Here is a 22,662-nt window from a genome sequence, read left to right as displayed (position 1 = left end):
AAGCGAACCGACTTCAATCCCACCTCAACGATATGGGCGATAAGAAGGGTTCCAAGATCATTAAATTTGAGATGCAATCAGTATAAAGTCACAGCCCATTATATGTCCACTAGATGAAATCGAATTTGGTTTTGAGGCCTGGCCCAAGGCTAATAATGCGCAAGCGCCGCCTCTTCGGGTCTTCGCCCTCGGCCTCTTTTGTTTCGAGAAGTGAGACAGCTTCATCTCCAGCATCGCGATTCGTTGGTTGGAACTGAAACTGCAAGTCAGCACGTGAGAGTGAAGACAACATCGGACCGACCGACTGGGTTCGAAGGTACAAACGTCGACTGGCGTTTCCGTTCGGTTACTTGGGTCGTTTTTGTTGCTCTGTTTCGCGCCTCAATGGGTCCTCAGCGATCGGCCCGCGGCATGCCAAAAGATGAAATTGGCTCAGTTAACGCGCTTGTTCATCTTCAAGTTGGAGAGACTGCACCAGACAGGAAGCAGCCTCTCACCTCCCTCTAGCTTTCTCGCTGGTCGGGGCAGACAAAACCCCTGTGCTATAGAGTTTTCTTGACCGGATAGATGATTTTCCAGGCGGGTTGTTCGAGTTAATCTTGTTAATATTAGTATGTTAATGGAAAATAATAGGTGGGTTCGTTTGCCTCAGTTTTGGTCTGCTGTTCGGTTTGACACTGCAAATTCCTCACCTAGTAGCGGGAAATTGAACTGGATATGTTCTAGGGATGATGACGTTTGCTGGTGGTCCGTACCCTTTTCTCAGGTCTCTGAGTGTGGATTCGATTGCCTGTTGAAATGATGCCTGGTTTAGTTTGGGCGGCGACACAACACTAAAACACAATCTATTCATCACTCCATCGAAGGCACTGCTAGAAGCGGGCAGCGCTCAAAATCAAAAGATGTAGGCATGTTGTAGTCAGACAAGGACGTCGGTCATGATCCTGTGATTGCGTTCTAATGCCTAAATGAACGCCAACATCTCAAAGTGCGGGGATGCAACATGTGCTGCATCACTTGAGTTATGACTGCATTTGTTACTCTGTGTCGAAGAGAGTCTGTGTCGCATATGGCAGGATGACAGTCTTTTACTCTTGCCTCATGCATCTAGCATATTTCAAGTGGAAATCATTAAGTTATTCTACACATTCAAACTCACAATCTGTAGAAACCTACCCTGAAGAAAGACATATAACACAAGTACATCCTGCATTCTTATTGTGGAATTATATAGTAGGGCACAACAATACAGAACATAGTTAACCTTGGTGTTGACATCTGAGCGTTCTTGGAGGAGGTCTAACTGTTGACTGCTAGTTATGGCTTGATGCTGTCAGTTCATTTATTCTGCACGTGCTTTAGTCTTTTGTCATAGTTAAAATGCAGAGTTCAAATCAGGGAGATTCCTCCATTCAGAAGTCGTCCCAGTTAGTTCTTTATAACGGGCTTTCATACTGAAAGGGTTTGATTCTTCTCCAGTTCTTCTCCCGATGCTTATGCTTTTATCAATCGGTTATGAAGAGTACGGCGGCTTCACGTGCAAATTTTGATTTTGCAGTAAGCCCTCAAATGTTACTTCATGGTGGCCATGCAGGAATCTGATGGTTGAAACAATTTGGAAACTTTTGAATGGTTTTGTTGCATAATGGAGCTTAAACCTGTTTTTTAATAAAAAGAAACCAAGAGGAGATATTTTGGATACTAAACTTCCGGAATATCCTTTGAATTATGCTGATTAAGGTTTTTTTTTTTTTTTTTTTTTTGGGTCCATAACTCACTAGCATATTCTCCGTTGGAAGAATTGTCTGGTTGTGATAAGCAATCTTTTGATTACGCTGCAAGGAATTTGCTTTATGGAAACCTAAAGCTATTGAAGATGGTCGAAAGGAGTTTAGGGGCAGAGTTGAGTAAACATCCCAAGTAATATGAGGCAGCTTGCAGCTTGGAGTAACAAGCTGTAGTTGCTGCATTCAAAGACTCAAGGTTGTTTATATCCTGAATTTTAGTTCTTCTGGCTATGAATTGTAAAAACAAGCTGAAGTGATAAAGAAGGGAAACTGGAGCAGATATCCATAGATCAGCGATGGAATTAGAAGTTGGGCTTAGATTTCTGACTGATAATCTAGGTACTAAGCTTTAATTTATTGCTTCTATGGATTTGCATCTACCCTTTTATTTATTGCGTGGTTGTTACTAATGTCAAGATATGTGATTGACACGTGAATTTCGTACTACCTGTTGATGCCAGAAACTGGGATTTGATTCAGCACTTGTGAGGAGCAGGAGCGTATATCACTCTTAAAAAAAGCAGAAGAATGAGGTTAATTTCAAGAGGCGGTGCAGCAGGCGGTCATTCACCTCAATTTTCAATCACCGTAAGTGCAATGTGCTCCACCATTTCGGCACATCTGCGTGCATATCTCAATATCGACTTATTCTTTCATACAATCATACATCAGTGATGAAGATATGTGTGAGATGCTTGACTTGCATGAGCCATTGACTTAGTTGGAAGCCAAGTCTTCTTTGGTGGTTGACTTTGCAGATCAGGTTGGTTTCAACGAAAGTCCCTACTGAATAAGCACAATAATTGTGTCCTTTCTGAGCGTTGTCCGGCGGAGGTATGCTAATGCGTGTCTAATAAGCTAGACCGTCATTTTCTTTGTACATGATGGGTGTAATGTGAAAGATTACTGACAGCTCAAATGATTCATCTCTTCAAAAGAACAAAGCATGCAGAAGAGATTTTTCTTTTCTGTTCAAAACACATAATAGATCACACATAATGGACCATGAATTGCTAGTAAATTGACACACAACTTATTCTTCTACCAATCGAAGAGCAAATGAAATCAGAACGAAGTTCCTTGTACAAATGTGCGAAGAAAAAAAAATCTAAGCTAAAGGACACATAATAGATCTCACCAGGACAGCGCCCGAAAGTGTTCACTCAGTAGGGACTTTCATTGAAACCAACCTGATCTGCAAATTCTTTTACATTCCCTTTTGGATTCTCGTCAAATCTTCCTATTCTGAAATGCTTGAGCTCCACTCCATCCGCACGCCCCGTGAGTACAAGGTCAGCCAGTATCCTCCCTATAACCGGGGACATCTTGAATCCGTGACCAGAAAACCCACCACCTATCACTACATCTTCCCCGAACTCCCCGCCCAAGAAATCCAACACAAAATCCTCGTCTGGTGTCATTGAATACATGCAGGATTGTGTGGCCGCAGGTGCGCTACAATCCAGCAATCCTAGGAACCTTCCTTCAATCCATTCTTTTAATGAATCTAGGTCCCTTCCGGGCATCCATGGCCTTTTGTCCGGGTCGCACAGGCATCCGCCGTGCACCGCAATCTTGATCAGACCCGGGAACTCCAGGGATGGGGTCCCGTATATGTAAGGCCGGCCATAACTCGCGAATGTTGGGAAATCACCTTTAATGGTGAACTTCTCCTCGTGCCCCTCCTTGATTCTCCAATACCAAACCGCAGTTTCCAGGGGTTGTATTGGCAATTCGTGGCCAGTGACCGAATGGACCAACTTTTTTGTCCAAGCCCCGGCGGTGACCACACATTTCCTACCCCAAAACTTGTCGCCCGTGGCTGTGTAAACCACCATGCCTCCTCTGACTTCATCTCTCTTAATGTCTTTCACTTCCATGTTGTCCTTCAACACTGCGCCCCTTCGAAATGCCAGCGCTTGGAACATGGACACTGCCTTAGTGGGCTTAATGACACCCCCGAGCTCGGTAAGCACTGCGATCCAATTCTCCGGTATGCTGAGCCTGCCGGAGAACTTATTGGCGACTTCATCGTGGTCGAGTATCTGAAACGAGAAGGAATTCTTTTGACAGCTTGCTATGACAGCCTTGAGACTAGCATCATTAGCTGGTCCCATATCGAGTTGGGGCGTGCTGGTGTAGACTTTGTATCCGGCCTCTGACTCGACCTCTCTCCATAGCTCGGAAGCCTCAAGGACCATGTCGGTGTAGTAATCCTCGGGGTAAGTTCCGCGTATGGTGCGAGACTCGCCATGTGAAGAGCCGAGGTGGTGCAAGAGGTCGAATTGCTCGAGTAAGAGTGTCTTGCAACCTCTTTTGGCCGTTTGGTAAGCTGTGGCGCTGCCCATGATGCCTCCACCGATTACTATCACGTCGAACTCGTCGGTGCTTGAACCCATCTCTCCGTGTGTGTTTGGGTATGCGCGAAACGACTTGGCAAGTGTCTGGTGGTTGGTTTTCGGCTAGAGCTGGATGGGGTAGCACTAGATATACAGTGGGAAGTAAGAAAAATAGCCATAAGATGACTCAGAATTGCATCAGTGCCACCTCCACAACTCAAAATGGCCACGCATCTAACTATTTTTCACTCGAGAATTGTCAGAAGCTGAAGTTCGTGTATTTTTCTCCAACCGTACATTAGATGATGCAGTTCACCACGCATCCGTGCGATAACATGGGTACTATCAGGAAATTTTACCACCTTTCGTCATGAGTTACGGCGATGCATCTTATACGATTCAACAGTAGTATCGTAGAAGCTTCCTTTGCATTATTTCCTTTTAATGTTCATCCGATCCCATGATGGTTTGAATGAAAGATCTTCACCGGTAATGAATGAATGGACTAGATCCTCAAACCCGACCTTCATTCAAGAAGTTGAACTTTCATCTTAAAAAAAAAAAGGAGATACGAAACGCCAGTGCTGACTCTCTCCATTGATACTCGAGAACTCTGTCAGGACTTTCAACTTGAGCATTCTTGGGCAATATAGCCGAGGGGGGACTACTTCCAAGTGGCATGTTATTTGACTGTCCTTTGCGTTGTCTCTCTACCACGTGATTGAGAAGAAAGCACTCTTGAGACTACGCGTCAAGTTTGAATTTGACTTGGTCTAGAAATTGAAATGGTCTTATATGCATCCACAACCATAACATTTGAGTCCATTTCATCTTAGTCATTAAATGCTGCGCCTCATGTGATTTAATGGTTGAATTAGAAATTTAGAATGAGCTGACATAAATTAGGTGCCCTAAACACTAAGCCCAACCAAAGTTATTCTCTTTCGTTAATTTCCATACCACTAAAGACCCCATACCACATTGATTTTATCATATTATCTCTTGTGGGTCCTTTTTTTTTTTTTTCCTTTTTTTTCCCTTCTTCCACTTTCTTCCTCCTTATATTAAGTTTATACAATGCTAGCACCATGAGGGCTGTAATATCATGAGGAATCAACGTGTCATTGCCAGTTATTTTTACTCGAAAACATGTATAGGACAACAATTTATTGGCACTAGCCAAGGACGGAGCTCAACACTCCACATAGGCCAAGGGGGGATGATGGGCTTGTAATATTTGTCCGGACATATTTTTATGATTTTTCTCTTCCCTTTTTCATAAAATGCTAAAGAATTCCATTGTCGATACATACTTTAGGTAAAGCTATTGAAATAATACTATAGTAAGCTATATATGTCCATGATGTGATATTCATTTATAGGTTAAGAGAATCTTTACCTCCCTTTTTTCTTAAAATGCTAAAGATTTCCGTTGAAGTCGAATATTCTCGTCATCTATTCTATTGCATATTATGGCCAAGACAGAAAGTGTCGGGGGTGGTAGGTGAAATGAAAACGAAGGCATGATTTTAAGGGGTTCTGGCACAGCTTTTTCTATGAGGAGTCCTTCGGTTTCTAAAGGGTTTTGACAAATTTCTCATAGGCGCAACATCCCGCTACGCTGCCGTCTACGGCTTCTAGGAGATGCTCCGCCAAGTTTCAAAGCACTATAGCTTAGAAAGATGTGTTAACAAACGACGTTGACTAACGATGCGACGGCAGTTGCACGCCCCCGTGTTGATTTGCACAATCAATGGCTTTAAATAGTCATTCTTGAGTTCTAATCTGGGTGGTCTGCAATCAGCAGTGTCGTTGAACCAGAAATTGCCCATGGTTCACAAAAGTTCTCTACTAGTGCATGTTTCATGTGATGGGATGGTGAGCGATGAGAATCGCGCATAACCAATGAAGAGATCCCTCGCCCTCGACTCTCAAGATATTTCCTGCTATCCCAACATCTAGTTGGTATTTGCCAAAAAAAAAGGTACTTGGTAACGTATTCATCATTAACCGTGAATAACGCTAGAAAGGGTGGTCATAGGAATCTGTCGTGGACCAAAAGTTTCCTGGCCAAGAACGGGGTCATGCGGCTCTCGGCAAGCCTATACACCAATCCAACCTTCCCTTGGTAGGTCTTACCAAGTACAGTATAGCAAGTTGCATCCTTAAAATTGATTGTAGCACGCATTTAAATCGAATTGGGACGTGCAAATCTCTTCAACACAACAATTAATTTTGGTCAGCTTTGGTTATCTTTAGTAGAAAAGCATCAACTCTCACCCAATTTGTGTATGAGATGTCAATCTCACCTTCAGAGATCTTCTAAGATAATCTCTAAGATAATGATCATTACATTCCTTTATTCTTAACAAAGACTCCTTGACACCCTGTGAATTAGTCGTATAAATCTTTCCGCATTTATTGCACTTTGCTTTGATGCAACAAAGCCCTACTATTCAGCCCCCATGAATATGGGAGAAATTGGATCATGACAAATCGCTATGGCTATCATCATGTTTAGGATTGGATTCGTTGTTATACTGATTCTTTTGAGCCACCGCTTCCATAAACCAGTCATATAAACCCTTCCGCATTTATCATACTTCGATCTAATGCCACAATGCCCCACTTTTTAGCTCCATGGGTACGGAAGAAATTGGACTGTGATAAATTGCCATGACAACATCATGTCTTCAATTGGATTCGCCGTTGTAATGATTCTTTTGACCCACCACTCCCATAAATCAATCATATAAATCCTTCCGCATCTATCACACTTCGATCCGATGCTATAGTGCCCCACTTTTCAATCCCCACGGGTATAGAAGAAATTGGACCGTGATACTCTAGCAATCATCATGTTTACGATTGGATTTGCCGTCATAATGGTTTTTTTGACCCACTAGTCTCATAAATTAGTTGTATAAATACTTCCACATTTATCACACTTCAATCAGATGCCACAATGCCCCACTTTTCAGCCCCCATGGATATGGAAGAAATTGAACCGTGATAAATTGTTGTAGCAATCATCTTGTTTGAGATTGGATTCATCGTCATAATGATGATTTGACTTAATGCGGCGTGTGAGAATAAAGATGGCCCATCTACTAATGTGATTTTACCCTATTTATGAAAAACATAAAAATGAAAAAGAATAACACGCTTAATGAAATCATTCACGTAATCATCCACGCATGAGACTAAAGAAATACATCTCAAACCCTTCGAAAGAGGTTTGATCTACGTAAGACACGCGGGGGGTTAAGAATCAGACAAGAACGCAACCACGGGAATCTCTCTCGTTCCTTTGGAAAAACGACGAATCTCTTCGATTTAAGGGGCGCGGCCGGCATTAAGAAATGCGTAATGACAATAATTGTTTGTCCTTATGAATAGCCCTCGATTTGACAGCTGCGTCAACCACGTGACTCGTTCAGGCTGCAGCACAGTTTTTGGTGCTTTTTGGAATCCGTGAATGAATATGCCTTTGTTTGATCGCCCGCCGGTCAATACTTTGCACTTTCCTCGAAGGATCGACTGAAATTTTTAAAACCCTTTTTCTTGCACGGGTTTCCATCGCCGTAAACTTCCTGGAAACATTCCAGCTCAGTAGAAGACACAAAGTTGATCATCTTCTTGATCGTTAACAGGATCCTCAGTTGTCTTACCGACTACAAAGACATATAAGTAAAGCTCATCAAGATTAGGTTGATATTGATAGGTAATATTATAATGCAAGAGATCCAATCAGTGTAGAAAAAACAAGTTAAAGAAAAGGATGTACGTAATGTATCACTAGATGTGACATGGCTCGATTATTCAGTTTTCATTTTGATGTATGCGCAGAGTGCAATCATCCTTAGACACCTTTCTTGACTAATGGAAAAAGCTTCGAATTTTCATGTCAAGTTTCTGTACTTGTAGACGTTCACATCACGTTCCTTAAAGAAAAGAACCAGGGGATCAGATCGGCATGAGAATCATGCGGGGAGACAATTAGTGGGGTTCCGAGATTTCTAAACAAGATAGTGGAGTAATGAGCTAGCATCACCATCTTTGTGGCTCTAGGTCCCGTGTTCACACAACCTTTTCAAAATGGGATGGAAAGGTATCTCCATGATGTGCTTTCGTTTCGTGTTATTAAGAGTGGACAAGTGCTCTTGGTGGCTCTATATTAGTTAAAGATGTCACCATTGATATTGCTGCATACACTTGTGAACGTCAGGGATTATATATGATTTATCAAATATTTGTTTCTTGTTTTCAGGAGTGCGAAAGACTAACATGTATCCATAGATGTGCCGATACTAAGAACCTTGCCATTAGTAACAAAAAGTTCTCTAAACGATTCCTACATATGTACATCATACTTGGTTTTTTTAGCTGTGCATGTAGCTGTGCGTGTCATCTGCAATAAGAAAACATTATGTACATATTGATAGAAGTTGGTCATTTGTCCTTGTTGATTCAATGAATTATGCTAATGTATGGATTGAGATAGTTTTAAAGTGTATTTATACTCGTCATAACAAGAGTTTGAATTGCCACGCTCTCTTTTCTTCTTGTTATCTTGCTTTTGCTTTTCTAAATGTGCCTGCCTTCACATATAAGGCGTGACTAGGTGAGAGGAAGAAAAATAATATGCTTAATATGGTTTCCAAGTTGGTTTGCACAAGCTAATTGAACTTTTGAGAGTGATGATTGTCCAAACACGTGGAATGCTCTTAATAATCTTTCGAGGTGCACCGATCTTCATCACTAGAACCTACATCAACAACGTTTCAATGCTACTCCATTCATACACTCAAACATGGCAAATGTGCAAACACTATGAAATAATGTCTTGAGTTCGAGCTCGATTGGTGAAGATACGACTTGAATTGTTGCTAGGAATTGCCTAACTTGTGTAGATTGAAAACTTGTAGAACCAAGACGGGCGTAGAGAGGATTGGATTGGATGCTTTGAAGGAGTCCGGTGGCTAGACAAGTAGGGTTAAGCATTCGGTGATGGCACTAAGCATCTAGCTAGGTCTAGTCAAGTATTTGTGCTAAGGTACTATATTTTGAGTTTGAGCCCAATTGATAAAATCGGCTTGAATTGTTGTTGGGGACGGCCCGAATTGTAAATTACAGAGTTTTAGGACCAAGTCTGGCCGCTAGACAAGCAGGGTCAGGCATTTGGTGGAGACTCTAGGCGTCCAGCTAGGTCAAGTCAAGTGCTTGTGCAAAAAAATGAAGTTCATGTTTTGAGTTCGAGCCCGATTGGTAAAGACCCAACTTCAATTGTTACTGGAGATGGCCCGAATTGTGATTGACAGAGTTATAGGAACAAGTCCGGTCACGAGACGAGTAGGGTTAGGGATTCAGTGTTGAGTCTAGGCATTTAGTTAGGTCTAGTTGAGCGCTCAGGCGGCATATGTCGAGCTCGACCAAAAAAAGAAGAAGAAAAAGGCCCGGAAAAAGAGTAGATAGAGACGTTTTCAAGATTCGATATAAAAAATCCTGATAAGATCCGATCAGCTTATTAGATTTATTCTCTTATAGATTTCTAGGTTGAACCTACTCGAGGCATTTGTCCTTTTTTTCTTTCTTTTTGGTCGATAAGTATTTCATTAATTCAAACCTAGTTTGACATAATATATCTAACAAAGATTGAAGGGAGTTGATTTTTCCTTTTAGCCTTGGCCACCCAATCAGCAGGGTTATTTGCTCCCCTTGGACAGAACTCTAGGCGAACAAAGCTCAATCGGGCCAGCAAAGCCTTCTATTCTTCAGCCCAAGGCCTAATATTCCACGGGGTTTCATCCATTCCCAGTACAGCGTTGACCACCTCTCTACAATCAGCTGCGACGGGCCTAATATTCCACGAGGCATTTTGATGTCACTGCTGCGACGGGCGTGCTTATCCTGCGTCTAGGCTCTTGGGATTCCTTACGGTCTGGACCTGGTGGCCAGTTTTTAGCGGTTCAACTAGATCTGCGCAAGCAGAAGTTTTCACATCTCAATCGTTGAGACCGAGAGCAATGTGCTACGAGTTTGTAGGAGCACGGCACAACTTGGACTTCCCTTTGTAATATATCTGCTGGTATATGGTGAAATTCATTTCACGTGATGCTACAAAACCGTCGAAACAGACGGTTGCTCGTCAGGTTCACCACTTTGCTGCAGCATGCATCTTGGCTTCTGATGCAGAAAGTCGTCTCTACTGATTGATTGTACCAATGGGACAACGGACAATGCCTCAAAACGGCTTCTTCCCAAGTTTAAATCAGGGAAATCCTTCCTCTTTGCCAAAGAGAGGCTTAAGATAGGACAGAGACTACTCCCAGAGCCATGAAAATAGAATCCAAAACATGCCTGCAATTACCAGACCACATGATTTTTTCCAGTTCTGGAATTGAATCACCACGTTGTGGAATGGTTTCAACGTTTTCCTCGCCCATAGCTGATATTTTCGGTTACTTGATTAGTTGAAATTGTGATGTTATCATTCATTTGAAAATCCCAAATCAGAAAATGGTCATGATGTTGTTTTGAACTCCATAATTCATTAGTTTCAGCACTCCGACAGAGCCTCATTGCAAGTTAATCTGATAGTTATACATTGCATTGGTAGCAAATGAAGCTCTGTTATGCTGAGGGATCTGAGAGAGATTATGCCTCATTGTGAACTCCTTAAGGCCTGCGTGGCCCACTGTCATTGGAAAACTCTATCTACATTGTTATTTGCAAATGCAACATTGTAATCATTTCCAATGATGAGCGCAGTCCATGTCGACTATGCGACTTGCTCCATAATTTTCACTTATATATGAGCCCTCCCTCTTCATCACTTGAGATCATCGCTGGAAGTAACAATCAATTGTCTTTCAGTCGCTCAATTTTGCATTTCAGCTAAGACATTCTCGATATCAACCAATAAAGCCAATGGCACCACGAGCCACGGACCTGGTTTTGTCTCTCATGACATTCTTATGGTTCCCTATCTTGCTCTTCAGAGCCTCCGCTCAGAGATATGGGATTGCTACCTTTTACACTTCACCTTACAAGCGTAAGGCATTTCGTTGTGTTTGTTTCTGCTGTTAACAGTATCTACTGTACTGATGGGAGCAGGTGTTTTTTTCTGTGTTGAGATAACGCAGCCTCTGCTTGTTATGCCTTTGAAGATCAGGGGGTGATGATAGCAGCAGCAAGCGAAGCAATTTGGAACGACAGCTCCACTTGTGGCCAACACTACCAAGTCACGTGCCTCAGCAGGATGAACCTAGGCGTCCCAAAGCCATGCCGTGGAAGCGCTTTGGTGGTTATGCAGATTGTGGACCGCTGCCCTGCCAATGCGTGCTGAGGAACTATTCATTTGTCACAAGAAGCATCTGCATCTATAGCGGTTCCAAATGCCGGAGCTATTAACATAAATTATTAGAAGTATGTGGACCTTGTTCCCGATAATTTGCGAGGCTATTATATGATTATTGCCGTGACATAAGGCGGAACTGGTTCGATTAAGATCCTGTGCTGGAGTAACTTCTGATGGAAATGGAACCATTCCCCAATTAAGGAAAACCCACTGAAGTTTAGCTTCAACTCCTTTTGAAGTTCTTTAACGTTTTCAATGCTTTTGGCAAATTTAGTAAATTATGCTTTTGCCTTGTCTTCTCCTTGAGCGAGCTATGTTTGTTAATCTGGTCATATGCTCCACATGACTTACTATCAGTCCGAACAGGAAAAGTTCAAAAGCATTGGATCTTAACCTTTCGTACTCGGTTCCAGTCATAACGTCCATTGGCACTGTCACTAACGATCTTTCGCTTTTTACCTGAAAATCGAACTGAGATACGTGATCTTTGATCTCCAACAATAATGCAATGTCGTTACAGTTGTTCAGCTGAGTAAAAGGTAGCACGATGATCAATTTTCCAGCATTAATTGTATCTGAAATTGAGTCCACTTGGCTCAGAGAAGGTGCTTGGTCATGCAAGAAAAAGAAAAGGCAGAAAGCAATGACAGATGCTGTACGCATACAACTCACGGATACATACAGCTGTTTATGTCGGTAGGACATGATTGAGACAATAGATCATTAGAAACCAAAGACCAAATCACAGATTATTAGTCGAGCATAGAGAAATGGCTTTTGCTGCTTCACTTGGGATTCTCTTCAAACCTTCCAATCCTAAAATGCTCGAGCTCCACCCCATCTGCATGCCCAGTGAGTGCGAGGTCCGCCAGTATCTTCCCTACCGCTGGAGCCATCTTGAATCCGTGACCCGAAAACCCACCACCTATCACCACATCCTCCCTGAACTCCCCTCCCAAGAAATCGATCACATAATCCTCGTCCGGTGTCATCGAGTACATACAGGTCTGCATGGACACGGGTGCGCAGCCATCCACCAGTCCCAGAAATCTCCCTTGATCCACTCTTTCAGGGAATCCAACTCCAGCTCGGGCCTCCACTGCCTTCTATCGGGATCACACTGGCATCCGTCGTGCAGTGTGATCTTGATCAGCCCCGGGAATTCCAAGGACGGCGTCCCGTATACATGCACATCTCCATAGCCGATGAACGTCGGGAAATTGCCGCCGATGGCATATTTCTCCTCGTGACCCTCCTTGATCTTCCAATAACACACTGTGGCGTGCACGGGTTGAATCGGCAATTCAAGCCCAGCGATTGAACGAACCAGCTTCCTGGTCCAAGCCCCAGCAGTGACCACACATTTCCTGCACCAGAACTTGTCGCCCCTGGTGGTACAGACCACTATGCCTCCTTTCACTTCATCTCTACTGATTTCCTTCACTTCCATGTTGTCCCTCAGCACAGCTCCCTTTTGAAATGCGAGCGCTTGGAACATGGACACCGCTTTCGTCGGCTTAATGACACCGCCAAGCTCAGTATACACCGCAATCCAATCCTCTGGTATGCTGAGCTTTCCGGAGAATTTGTCAGCGAATTGGCCATGGTCTAGAATCTGATAAGGGAATGAGTTCTTATCACAGTTCGCTATGACTGCTTTGAGGCTAGCACTCCCCCCTGGCCCCATGTCAAGATGGTCGGTGTCAGTGTAGACGCTGTAGCCCGCCTCTGACTCGGCCTCTCTCCACAGTTTCGAGGACTCCACGGCCATCTTGGTGTAGTAGTCCTTCTTGTATGTCGCGCGCATCCCGCGAGACTCGCCGTGCGAAGAGCCACGGTGGTGCAGGAAGTCGAACTGCTCGAGTAAGAGTGTCTTCTGACCTCTTTTGGCAGTTTGGTAAGCCGTGGAGCTGCCCATGACGCCTCCACCGATCACTATCACGTCGAACTCAATTCTGCAAGAAGAATCCATAGCTCTGTACTGTGTGTGCGTCTCTCTCTCTCTCTCTCTCAACCTGGTTAAGCTAAATTACGCTGGTTTGGTTTGAACATATAAGCAAAAGAAGACTGACTAGTCCTGGACTACCATGGCCTAGCGGCGGACGTGGCCTCCGAGCACCAGATTTGATACTTATACCACCAAGGAAAGCTAGACGAAATTTTTCACAGCACCATAGTCGGACTATTGCGACATGTCCCTTCAGTCACGATAAAACAAAAGCAAAATTACGACATTCGCAATGCTTTAGGCAATGCATAGTTATTTTGAAAATGAATTTGACTTGAATGATTTGTTGCCAAAACGTTTACAAAGCTTTTTTCCATTCAAGGTGAGTTGCGAGGAAAGCCGCTTCTCGACCTAAACATCCGCCTCTCTTGAATTGACATAGTCTTCTTTTTGTTATTTTTAGATTCACATAAACTTTACCTAAGTTTTAATCGGAAGAAGTATACCCCAAGTGCCAAAACTTAGCTCGGAGGAACACTTAAAGTGGCAAAAGTTAGAAAAGTGATACTTAAGTGTCATTTCCGGCGAATTCCGTCGAAAATCTTACGTGACAATTTTTTATTATTTTTCTCACCTATGTAACTCGCCGAAAAGCTGACTCAAAAAAACACAAAAACAACGTCGTTTTGCACGGATTTGAATTTTAATATAAAAATTAATTAAATTAAATTATAAAAATAATTAAATAATAATGAAATGAGAAGGAAAGGAGAAGGCGGCTGAGGGCTAAGCCCTCACCATCACCGAGAAGGGCTAGAGAAGGTGGGGGAGGGTAAGCAAGGGTTGCCGAGCCCCGGCGGCGACGAGGGCTCAACCCTCAACTGCATGCCTCTCTCTCCTTTTTAAATTTTTTTTTTAATGTTTTAAATAAATTTAATTTTAAATTTAATTTAATTAATTTTTATATTAATTATTTATCACATCATAGACAAAAACGACGTCATTTTTACATTTGTTATTTCAGCATACAAATGACGTCGTTTTTTTTAATCGGAAAATTGTTATTTTAGCATTTTAATCGGATTTTCTCACAATTAGCACTTAAGTGATCCATTTTGCTTCGATTTTAACACTTAAGTGTCACTTTTCTAACTTTTGATACTTAAGTATCACTCTGTGCCAAGTTTTAGCACTCCAAGTGTTCTGCACTCTAAGTCAATCGCCCTCTTTCATTTTTTTAAATACTTGTGTTGGTAAGCTTGCTCTTTGGGCAATGTTAATAATCCAATCGATTACATCAGTAAACAATGACAGAGGCTTGGATATGTACATGGTTATGCATTTTTAGTCAACTCAAGAGTAGCAAAGAGGGATCTTGCTTCTTCCCCGAAACGCCGGTCTAAACGAAAGTTCAGTGCTCTTTCCAAGGAAAAATGTTTTTGATTGGAAGATGATATGATGATGGATTGGGACAGAGAGTGACATGTTTGTTCAGGGAACAACAAGATATTTCCTCCAGCCCACTTGCAATAAGCTTTTTCATTGCAATTATTTTTATGCAAAAGACAACTTCTCTACATAAAGTCACAACCCTTATCATATCTTAGTACTACCCTTGGATAAGGATAATGATGCCGCCTTACATATTTATTGAGATTAATTATTAAATCCAGTGATCATGACCATTCATTTTAAAATTTGCTATCTTTTATAGTGATATTAAAGTTATCTTGAACGAACTTGCTCTTTGGGGGATTCATCATACCCTTATATAGGTTTGCTTCCTCAACCTAGTAATTTTGTATGCTTTTCAATCAAATCCTTTGATGTGATAGCTAATGCTTTTATGTCTCATTATACATCTACTTTTTGAAAGAGATCACGATGAATGATATTAGGTCTGCTTTGTTGAAAGACATTAGAAGAATGTTAAGCTCTCATTTTAAGTGTGAGCATACCTTGCGAAAAGGAAATTATGTTGCCGATTGGTTTGTCAATCTTGAAATAAAGACACACTTGGACACTATGTTCTATTCACAGCCTCCAAGAGTTTTTTTTTTTTTTTTTGGTCGAGTCCTAGAGAGAGTTGATTACACTCACTCGGACTTTTGCCCGAGTCCTAGAGAGTTGATTCATGCTTTGTTAGGTGGTGAAATAGAGACAATAAATTTTTAGATGTTATTTTTTTTTGTTTACATTTATTTACCTAAAAAAGAAAACAAGAAGTTTATTATTGTCTAAAAACAATCAACAAGCGGACTTAGCTTGCTATACCAAACCTAAAAATCTCTTCCTAGATCAACCCCATGATTAATTTTTTTTCTTGGTATTGGTGAGTTGAGCCTTTAAAGGAAATTATTTCTTAACGCTTGTCTATTTAACTCTTTAGATCAATCGGGCTAAATCGGGTTGTTAGACGAGCGTATTACTTCCTTTTACCTATGAACTTTAGCTTTGAATTAGTTCATCTAACAAGCAAAAATTCATGATCATAGTTTAGGAAGATTTTGGATCTCTACATTCACTAAATTCTAAGAGTTAGTAAGGGGAGTGCATGACAACCCAAAATTTCTGTTAGAAATAGTTTTTATGTTCGCACTTGTTTTACGGAAGAGAAATCCATTTGATAAACTTATTCGGTTTTTCATTTCCCTCGAATAGATTTCTATTCGAAATAAGTTTGGAAGAGAAATCGGAAGTTAAAATTTTATACTTCGATTTACGAAAGAGAAATCAAAAATAATTTCTCTCACTAAACCTAATTTCGGTGAGTCCTCCCTCATCTCCTCTACGTCTTTGCCTCCTCCTCTTCCTCCGCCTCTCCTCATTTTATTAAAAATAAAAATAAATGTATTCATTTTATTCATTTAAAAATAAAAATAAATTTATTAAAATAAATAAAAATAATTTATTTTTATTAAAAATAAATTTATTATTATTTACCTTGAGTGTTTTGCCAAATCAATTTTTTTTTTTTTATTTTTGTTTTTATTCATTTTAAAATAAATTTATTCATAAAATAAAATCAAATAAATAAAATAAAATAAAATTTATTTTTATATTTTTATTTTAAAATAAAATGATATTTTTATTTTATTTTTTTGTGATTTATTTTATTTTATTTTATTCATTATTTTTTTTTTTTGTCACTAAATCATTTTTTATTTTTATTTTTTTATATTAAAGGTTAAATGCGCCCGTCGCCACCGCCTCGTCCGAAAGGAAGAAATTTTGTGTCGTTATTAAACGAATTTCTATTTTTAGAGTAGAAATTTTTGTGTCGTTATCAAACAAGTTATTTTTCTTAAACTCTTACAGAAATAGAAATAGAAAAATCTATTTCATTTGAAAACAATTTACGGAATATAATAGTTGTCATGCGCACCCTTTCCCACCTAAAAGTTACCAATTTTAGTAGTTTATACTTAATCAAAGTCTTATCTATCCTGTATCAATATTTATTTAAATCCTGCTCCATAATGAAATTACCGAGATCTGTCCATCTCTTCGAAAGCAATCATGGCATTAATACCAATCTTGACTTTCCTCTGTCATGGCCTTTTTGTGGAAGTCATGAATGCGATGCTACAATTTCCCCAAAACGCAATTGCTCTCATGTTGCCGGCTGAGATCTGTCCATCTCTTCGAGAGCAATCATGGCATTAATACCAATCTTGACTTTCCTCTGTCATGGCCTTTTTGTGGAAGTCATGAATGCGATGCTACAATTTCCCCAAAACGCAATTGCTCTCATGTTGCCGGCTTCGCTAGATTCTTGGAAGCCCAAACACCCTTTGCAAAGCCAATTTCAAACGCAGCATTTATCTTGGTTTGCAATGTGATGTTCTTAATTAGCTTAATGCACCTGATTTGTTGGCTTGTGAGCGAATTCTTTGCAAATTGAATATTTATTTAGGAAGTACTCTTAACAAGTGTCTCAAGACAGCATCTTGTGGACACTTGTTAACATAACTTAAAATCCCATTTTGAATTTTATTTGCTTTATATTACAGCCATCGCTTAGAGCAGCGGAATTGGTGCCTTCAACCTTTCTATACATCTGTTTGCTTCTACTTATTCTTTTAATCTTGTCGATAGCATGTCGAGTGATGTGAGTCAGTCTGCGCATCTCATGCATGCGGTTCGATTCGAATACAGCAGCCACTACTTGCTGTAGATATATGATGATGGCGAGAGTGAGTGAAGAACTTTGGGACGACGGTGGAGCTTATGGCCAATACGATCAAGTCACTTGTGTCGGCGTGACGAAGTCAGGTGATCCAAATCAATGCATCGGAGGCGGGACGGTGGTGGCGAAGATTGCGGATGTTTGCCGGCCCATCTTGTTTCAGAGAACTATTGATATGACGCGAGAAGCATTTCACTAACACAGCAAGTCCTAACAATCTGCCTCTCAGCATAACATATAGCCCGTGGTCCTTGTTCATACATTGTGTTCATACACTAGCGGCCGTTTTTTTTCTTTTTATGTATATCTATACTTAAATTAAGTCATAGTAATTTCTTGATTGCATTCAAGGCACGTCTCTCTCTTGTTGCAATGCTAGAACAGCATTTATCACTTTGTATTCAAGGCACATCTCTCAGCCTTGAATGTTCAATATTATCATTGAATTCGAATTAATAGAATATGTTCATACAATTTAAGGATTAAATTGAGTATGAACTTTTTATAGAGCTAAAATTTAACAATCATATTGAATAAATTAAAAAATTAAAAACACATCACATATTAAATTAGAATTTATGATCGTCACAAAAGAAGCCTTTGAGATCCCAAGTGGGACACAGTCAACCAATAAAGCCAATGGCACCACGAGCCACAGACCTGGTTTTGTCTCTCATGACATTCTTACGGTTCACTATCTTGCTCTTCAGAACCTCCGCTCAGAGATATGGGATCGCTACCTTTTACACTTCACCTTACAAGCGTAAGGCATTTCGTTGTGTTTGTTTCTGCTGTTAACAGTATCTTGTTCAACTGTACTGATGGGAGAAGGTGTTTTTTTCTATGTGTCGAGATAATGCAGCCTTGCTTGTTATGGCTTTGAACATCAGGGAATGATGATAGCAGCAGCAAGCGAAGCAATTTGGAACGGCGGCGCCACTTGTGGCCAACACTACCAAGTCACGTGCCTCAGCGGGATGAACCTAGGCATCCCAAAGCCATGCCGTGGAAGCACTTTGGTGGTGATGCAGATTGTGGACCGCTGCCCTGCCAATGCGTGCCGAGGAACTATTCATTTGTCACAAGAAGCATCTGCATCTATAGCGGTTCCAAATGCCGGAGCTATTAACATAAATTATTAGAAGTATGTGGATCTTGTTCCCTGTAATTTGCGAGGCTATTGTACGATTATTGCCGTGACATAAGGCTGAACTGGTTCGATTAAGATCCTGTGCTGGAGTAACTTCTGATGGAAATGGAACCATTCCCCAAATAAGGAAAACCCACTGAAGTTTAGCATCAACTCCTTTTGAAGTTCTTTAATTTTTTTAATGCTTTTGGCAAATGTAGTAAATTATGTTTTTGCCTTGTCTTCTCCTTGAGCGAGCTATGTTTGTTAATCTGGTCATATACTCCACATGACTTACTATCAGTCCGAACAGGAAAAGCTCAAAAGCATTCGATCTTAACCTTTCGTACTCGGTTCCAGTCATAACGTCCATTGGCACTGTCACTAACGATCTTTCGCTTTTCACCTGAAAATCGAACTGAGATACGTGATCTTTGAGCTCCAACAATAATGCAATGTCGTTACAGTTGTTCAGCTGAGTAAAAGGAAGCACGATGATCGATTTTCCAGCATTAATTGTATCTGAAATTGATTCCACTTGGCTCAGAGAAGGTGCTTGGTCATGCAAGAAAAAGAAAAGGCAGAAAGCAATGACAGATGCTGTACGCATACAACTCACGGATACATACAGCTGTTAGAGACTCCAGCTGTTTATGTCGATAGGACATGATTGAGACAATAGATCATTAGAAACCGAAGACCAAATCACAGATTATTAGTCGAGCATAGAGAAGTGGCTTTTGCTGCTTCACTTGGGATTTTCTTCAAACCTTCCAATCCTAAAATGCTCGAGCTCCACCCCATCTGCATGCCCAGTGAGTGCAAGGTCCGCCAGTATCTTCCCCACCACTGGAGCCATCTTGAATCCGTGACCTGAAAACCCACCACCTATCACCACATCCTCCCTGAACTCCCCTCCCAAGAAATCGATCACATAATCCTCGTCCGGTGTCATCGAGTACATACAGGACTGCATGGACACGGGTGCGCAGCCATCCACCAGTCCCAGAAATCTCCCCTTGATCCACTCTTTCAGGGAATCCAAGTCCAGCTCGGGCCTCCACTGCCTTCTATCGGGATCGCATTGGCATCCGTGGTCCAGTATGATCTTGATCAACCCCGGGAATTCCAAGGACGGCGTCCCGTATACATGCACATCTCCATAGCTGGAGAACGTTGGGAAATCGCCTCCGATGGCATATTTCTCCTCGTGACCCTCCTTGATCTTCCAATAACACACTGTGATGTCCACGGGTTGAATCGGCAATTCAAGCCCAGCGATTGAACGAACCAGCTTCCTGGTCCAAGCCCCAGCAGTGACCACACATTTTCTGCACCAGAACTTGTCGCCCCTGGTGGTACAGACCACTATGCCTCCTTTCACTTCATCTCTCCTAATTTCCTTCACTTCCATGTTGTCCCTCAGCACAGCTCCCTTTTGAAATGCGAGCGCTTGGAACATGGACACCGCTTTTGTCGGCTTAATGACACCACCAAGCTCGGTATACACTGCAATCCAATCCTCTGGTATGCTGAGCCTTCCGGAGAATTTGTTGGCGAATTGGCCATGGTCTAGAATCTGATAAGGGAATGAGTTCTTTTCACAGCTCGCTATGACTGCTTTGAGGCTAGCACTCCCCACCGGGCCCATGTTAAGATGGTCGGTGCCGGTATAGACGCTGTAGCCCACCTCCGACTCGGCCTCCCTCCACAGTTTCGAAGACTCCACAGCCATCTTGGTGTAGAAGTCCTTCTTGTATGTGGCACGCATGGTGCGAGACTCGCCGTGCGAAGAGCCACGGTGGTGCAAGAAGTCGAACTGCTCGAGCAAGAGCGTCTTGTGACCTCTTTTGGCAGTTTGGTAAGCAGTGGAACTGCCCATGACGCCTCCACCGATCACTATCACGTCGAAATCATTGCTGCAGGAAGAATCCATAGCTCTGTACTTTGTGTGCGTCTCTCTCTCTCTCTCTCTCTCTCTTTCTCTCTCCGAAACTGGTTAAGCTAAGTTTCTCTCGCGAGTTCTGTTTGAACAAATAAGCAGAACAAGACTGGCTAGTCCTGGACCTACCACTGCCTAGCCGCCCACGTGGCCTCCAGGCACCAGATTTGATACTTCTACCACCAAGGAAAGCTAGACGAAATTTCTCATTCCATCATTGTCGGACTCTTGCGACATATCAATTAGTCACGATATAACAAGAGCAAACTTATGACATTCGCAATGCTTTAGGCAATGCATAGTAGTTTTGAAAATGAATTTGACTCAGAATGATTTGTTGCCGAGACGTAATTGACTTTTGCAAAGCTTCTTTCCATTGAAGGTGAGTTGCGAGGAAAGTTGCTTCTCCACCTAAACATCGGCCCCTCTTGAATTGACATAGTCTTCTTTTTGTTATTTTCAGATGCACATAAACTTCAACTAAGTTAATCGCCCTCTTTCATTTTTTTAAGTACTCGTGCTGGTAAGCTTGCTCTTTGGACAATCTTAATAATGTAATCGATTACATAAGTAAACAATGACAGATTGCTTCTTCCCGGAAACGCCGGTCTAAACGAAAGTTTAGTGCCAGCTAATGTAATCATTAAGAATCAGGCACTTCATTGTGCTCTTTCCAAGGAAAATGTCTTTGATTGGAAGATGATTGATTGGGATAGACAATGACATGTTTGTTTAAGGAACAACAAAATATTTCCTCCAGCCCACTTGCAGCAAGCTTTCACATTGCTATTATTTTTATGCAAAAGATGACTTCTCTACATAAAGTCACACCCTTTCTTATTATATCTTAGTACTACCCTTGGATAATGATAATGATAATGCCATACGTATTTATTGAGATTAATTTCTGAATCCAGTGATCACGACCATTCATTTTAAAATTTGCTATCCTTTATAGTGATGTTAAAGTTATCTTGAACTTGCTCACTCGCGGGGGGATTCATCATAACCTTATATAGGTTTACTTCCTCAACCAAGTAATTTTATATGCTTTTCAATCGAATCCTTTAATGCGATAGCTAATGCTTTTATGACTCATTATACATCTACTTTTATTAAAAGAGATCACAATGAATAACATTAGATCTGCTTTGTTGAAAGACATTAGAAGAATGTAGAGCTCTCATTTTAAGTTTAAGGATAAATTTTGAGAAGGAAATTGTGCTGTCAATTGGCTTGTCAATCTTGCAATAAAGAGGCGCTTGGACACTATGTTCTATTCACAACCTCCTAGAGTTTTTTTTCTTTTTCTTTTTTGGGTGAGTGCTAGAGAGTTGATTCATCCTTTGTTAGGTGGTGAAGTTGAGATAATAAATTTTAGACGTTAATTTGTTTTCTGTTTACATTTATTTACCAAAAAAGGAAAAGAAGAAGAAGAAAGTTGTTGACGCACCACTTTTTCTAAGAAGTTTATTATTGTAAAAGACTAAAACCAATCAATAATCGGGACCAAACCTGAAAATCTCTTCCCAGATCAGTTCGTGATTAATTTTTTTTCTTGGTATCGGTGATGAGCCTTAAAAGGAAATTACTTCTTGACACCTGTCTATTTAACTCCTCAGATCAATCGGGCTAAATCAGGCCATTGGGCGAAGGGTCACCTTTACTGGGGTCTTATGTGCGTATTACTTCCTTTTACCTATTAACTTTAGCTTTGAATTAGTTCATCTAACAAGCAAAAATTCATGATCATAGTTTAGGAAGATTTTGGATCTCTACATTCACTAATTTCTAAGAGTTAGTAACTTTCCCACCTCTAAGTTACCAATTTTAGTAGTTTATGCTTAATCAAAGTCTTATCCATCCCTTATCAATACTTATTTGAATCCTGCTCCAGGTGAAATTACCAACGAGAGCAATCACGGCATAAATACCAATCTTGACTTTCCTATGTCTCGGCGTTTTTGT

At 41.1% G+C, this 22,662-nt stretch overlaps 3 protein-coding genes across 3 annotated transcripts; all 3 read right to left on the bottom strand.

The window, feature by feature from the left end:
• Positions 1-2,717: 2,717 nt before the first annotated feature.
• On the bottom strand, positions 2,718-4,488 carry LOC104438385 (probable sarcosine oxidase). The gene has a single exon (XM_010051526.3). The coding sequence runs from the start codon at positions 4,184-4,186 to the stop codon at positions 2,951-2,953; it is 1,236 nt and encodes a 411-aa protein (XP_010049828.2). The 5' UTR covers positions 4,187-4,488; the 3' UTR covers positions 2,718-2,950.
• A 7,531-nt stretch (positions 4,489-12,019) lies between these two features.
• Positions 12,020-13,612, bottom strand: LOC104438387 (probable sarcosine oxidase). The gene is given in 2 exon segments (XM_010051529.3): positions 12,020-12,540; positions 12,543-13,612. Coding segments are annotated over 2 exon segments (1,185 nt in total). The 5' UTR covers positions 13,459-13,612; the 3' UTR covers positions 12,020-12,271.
• Positions 13,613-19,295: 5,683 nt separating this feature from the next.
• Positions 19,296-20,735, bottom strand: LOC104438386 (probable sarcosine oxidase). Its single transcript, XM_010051528.3, has one exon. The coding sequence runs from the start codon at positions 20,686-20,688 to the stop codon at positions 19,501-19,503; it is 1,188 nt and encodes a 395-aa protein (XP_010049830.2). The 5' UTR covers positions 20,689-20,735; the 3' UTR covers positions 19,296-19,500.
• Positions 20,736-22,662: the final 1,927 nt, after the last annotated feature.

The sequence above is a fragment of the Eucalyptus grandis genome, chromosome 3 (assembly GCF_016545825.1).
Source record: "Eucalyptus grandis isolate ANBG69807.140 chromosome 3, ASM1654582v1, whole genome shotgun sequence".
Lineage (NCBI taxonomy): Eukaryota > Viridiplantae > Streptophyta > Magnoliopsida > Myrtales > Myrtaceae > Eucalyptus > Eucalyptus grandis.
Note: the sequence above shows the minus strand (reverse complement) of the source record. Positions and strands in the feature narration are given on the sequence as shown.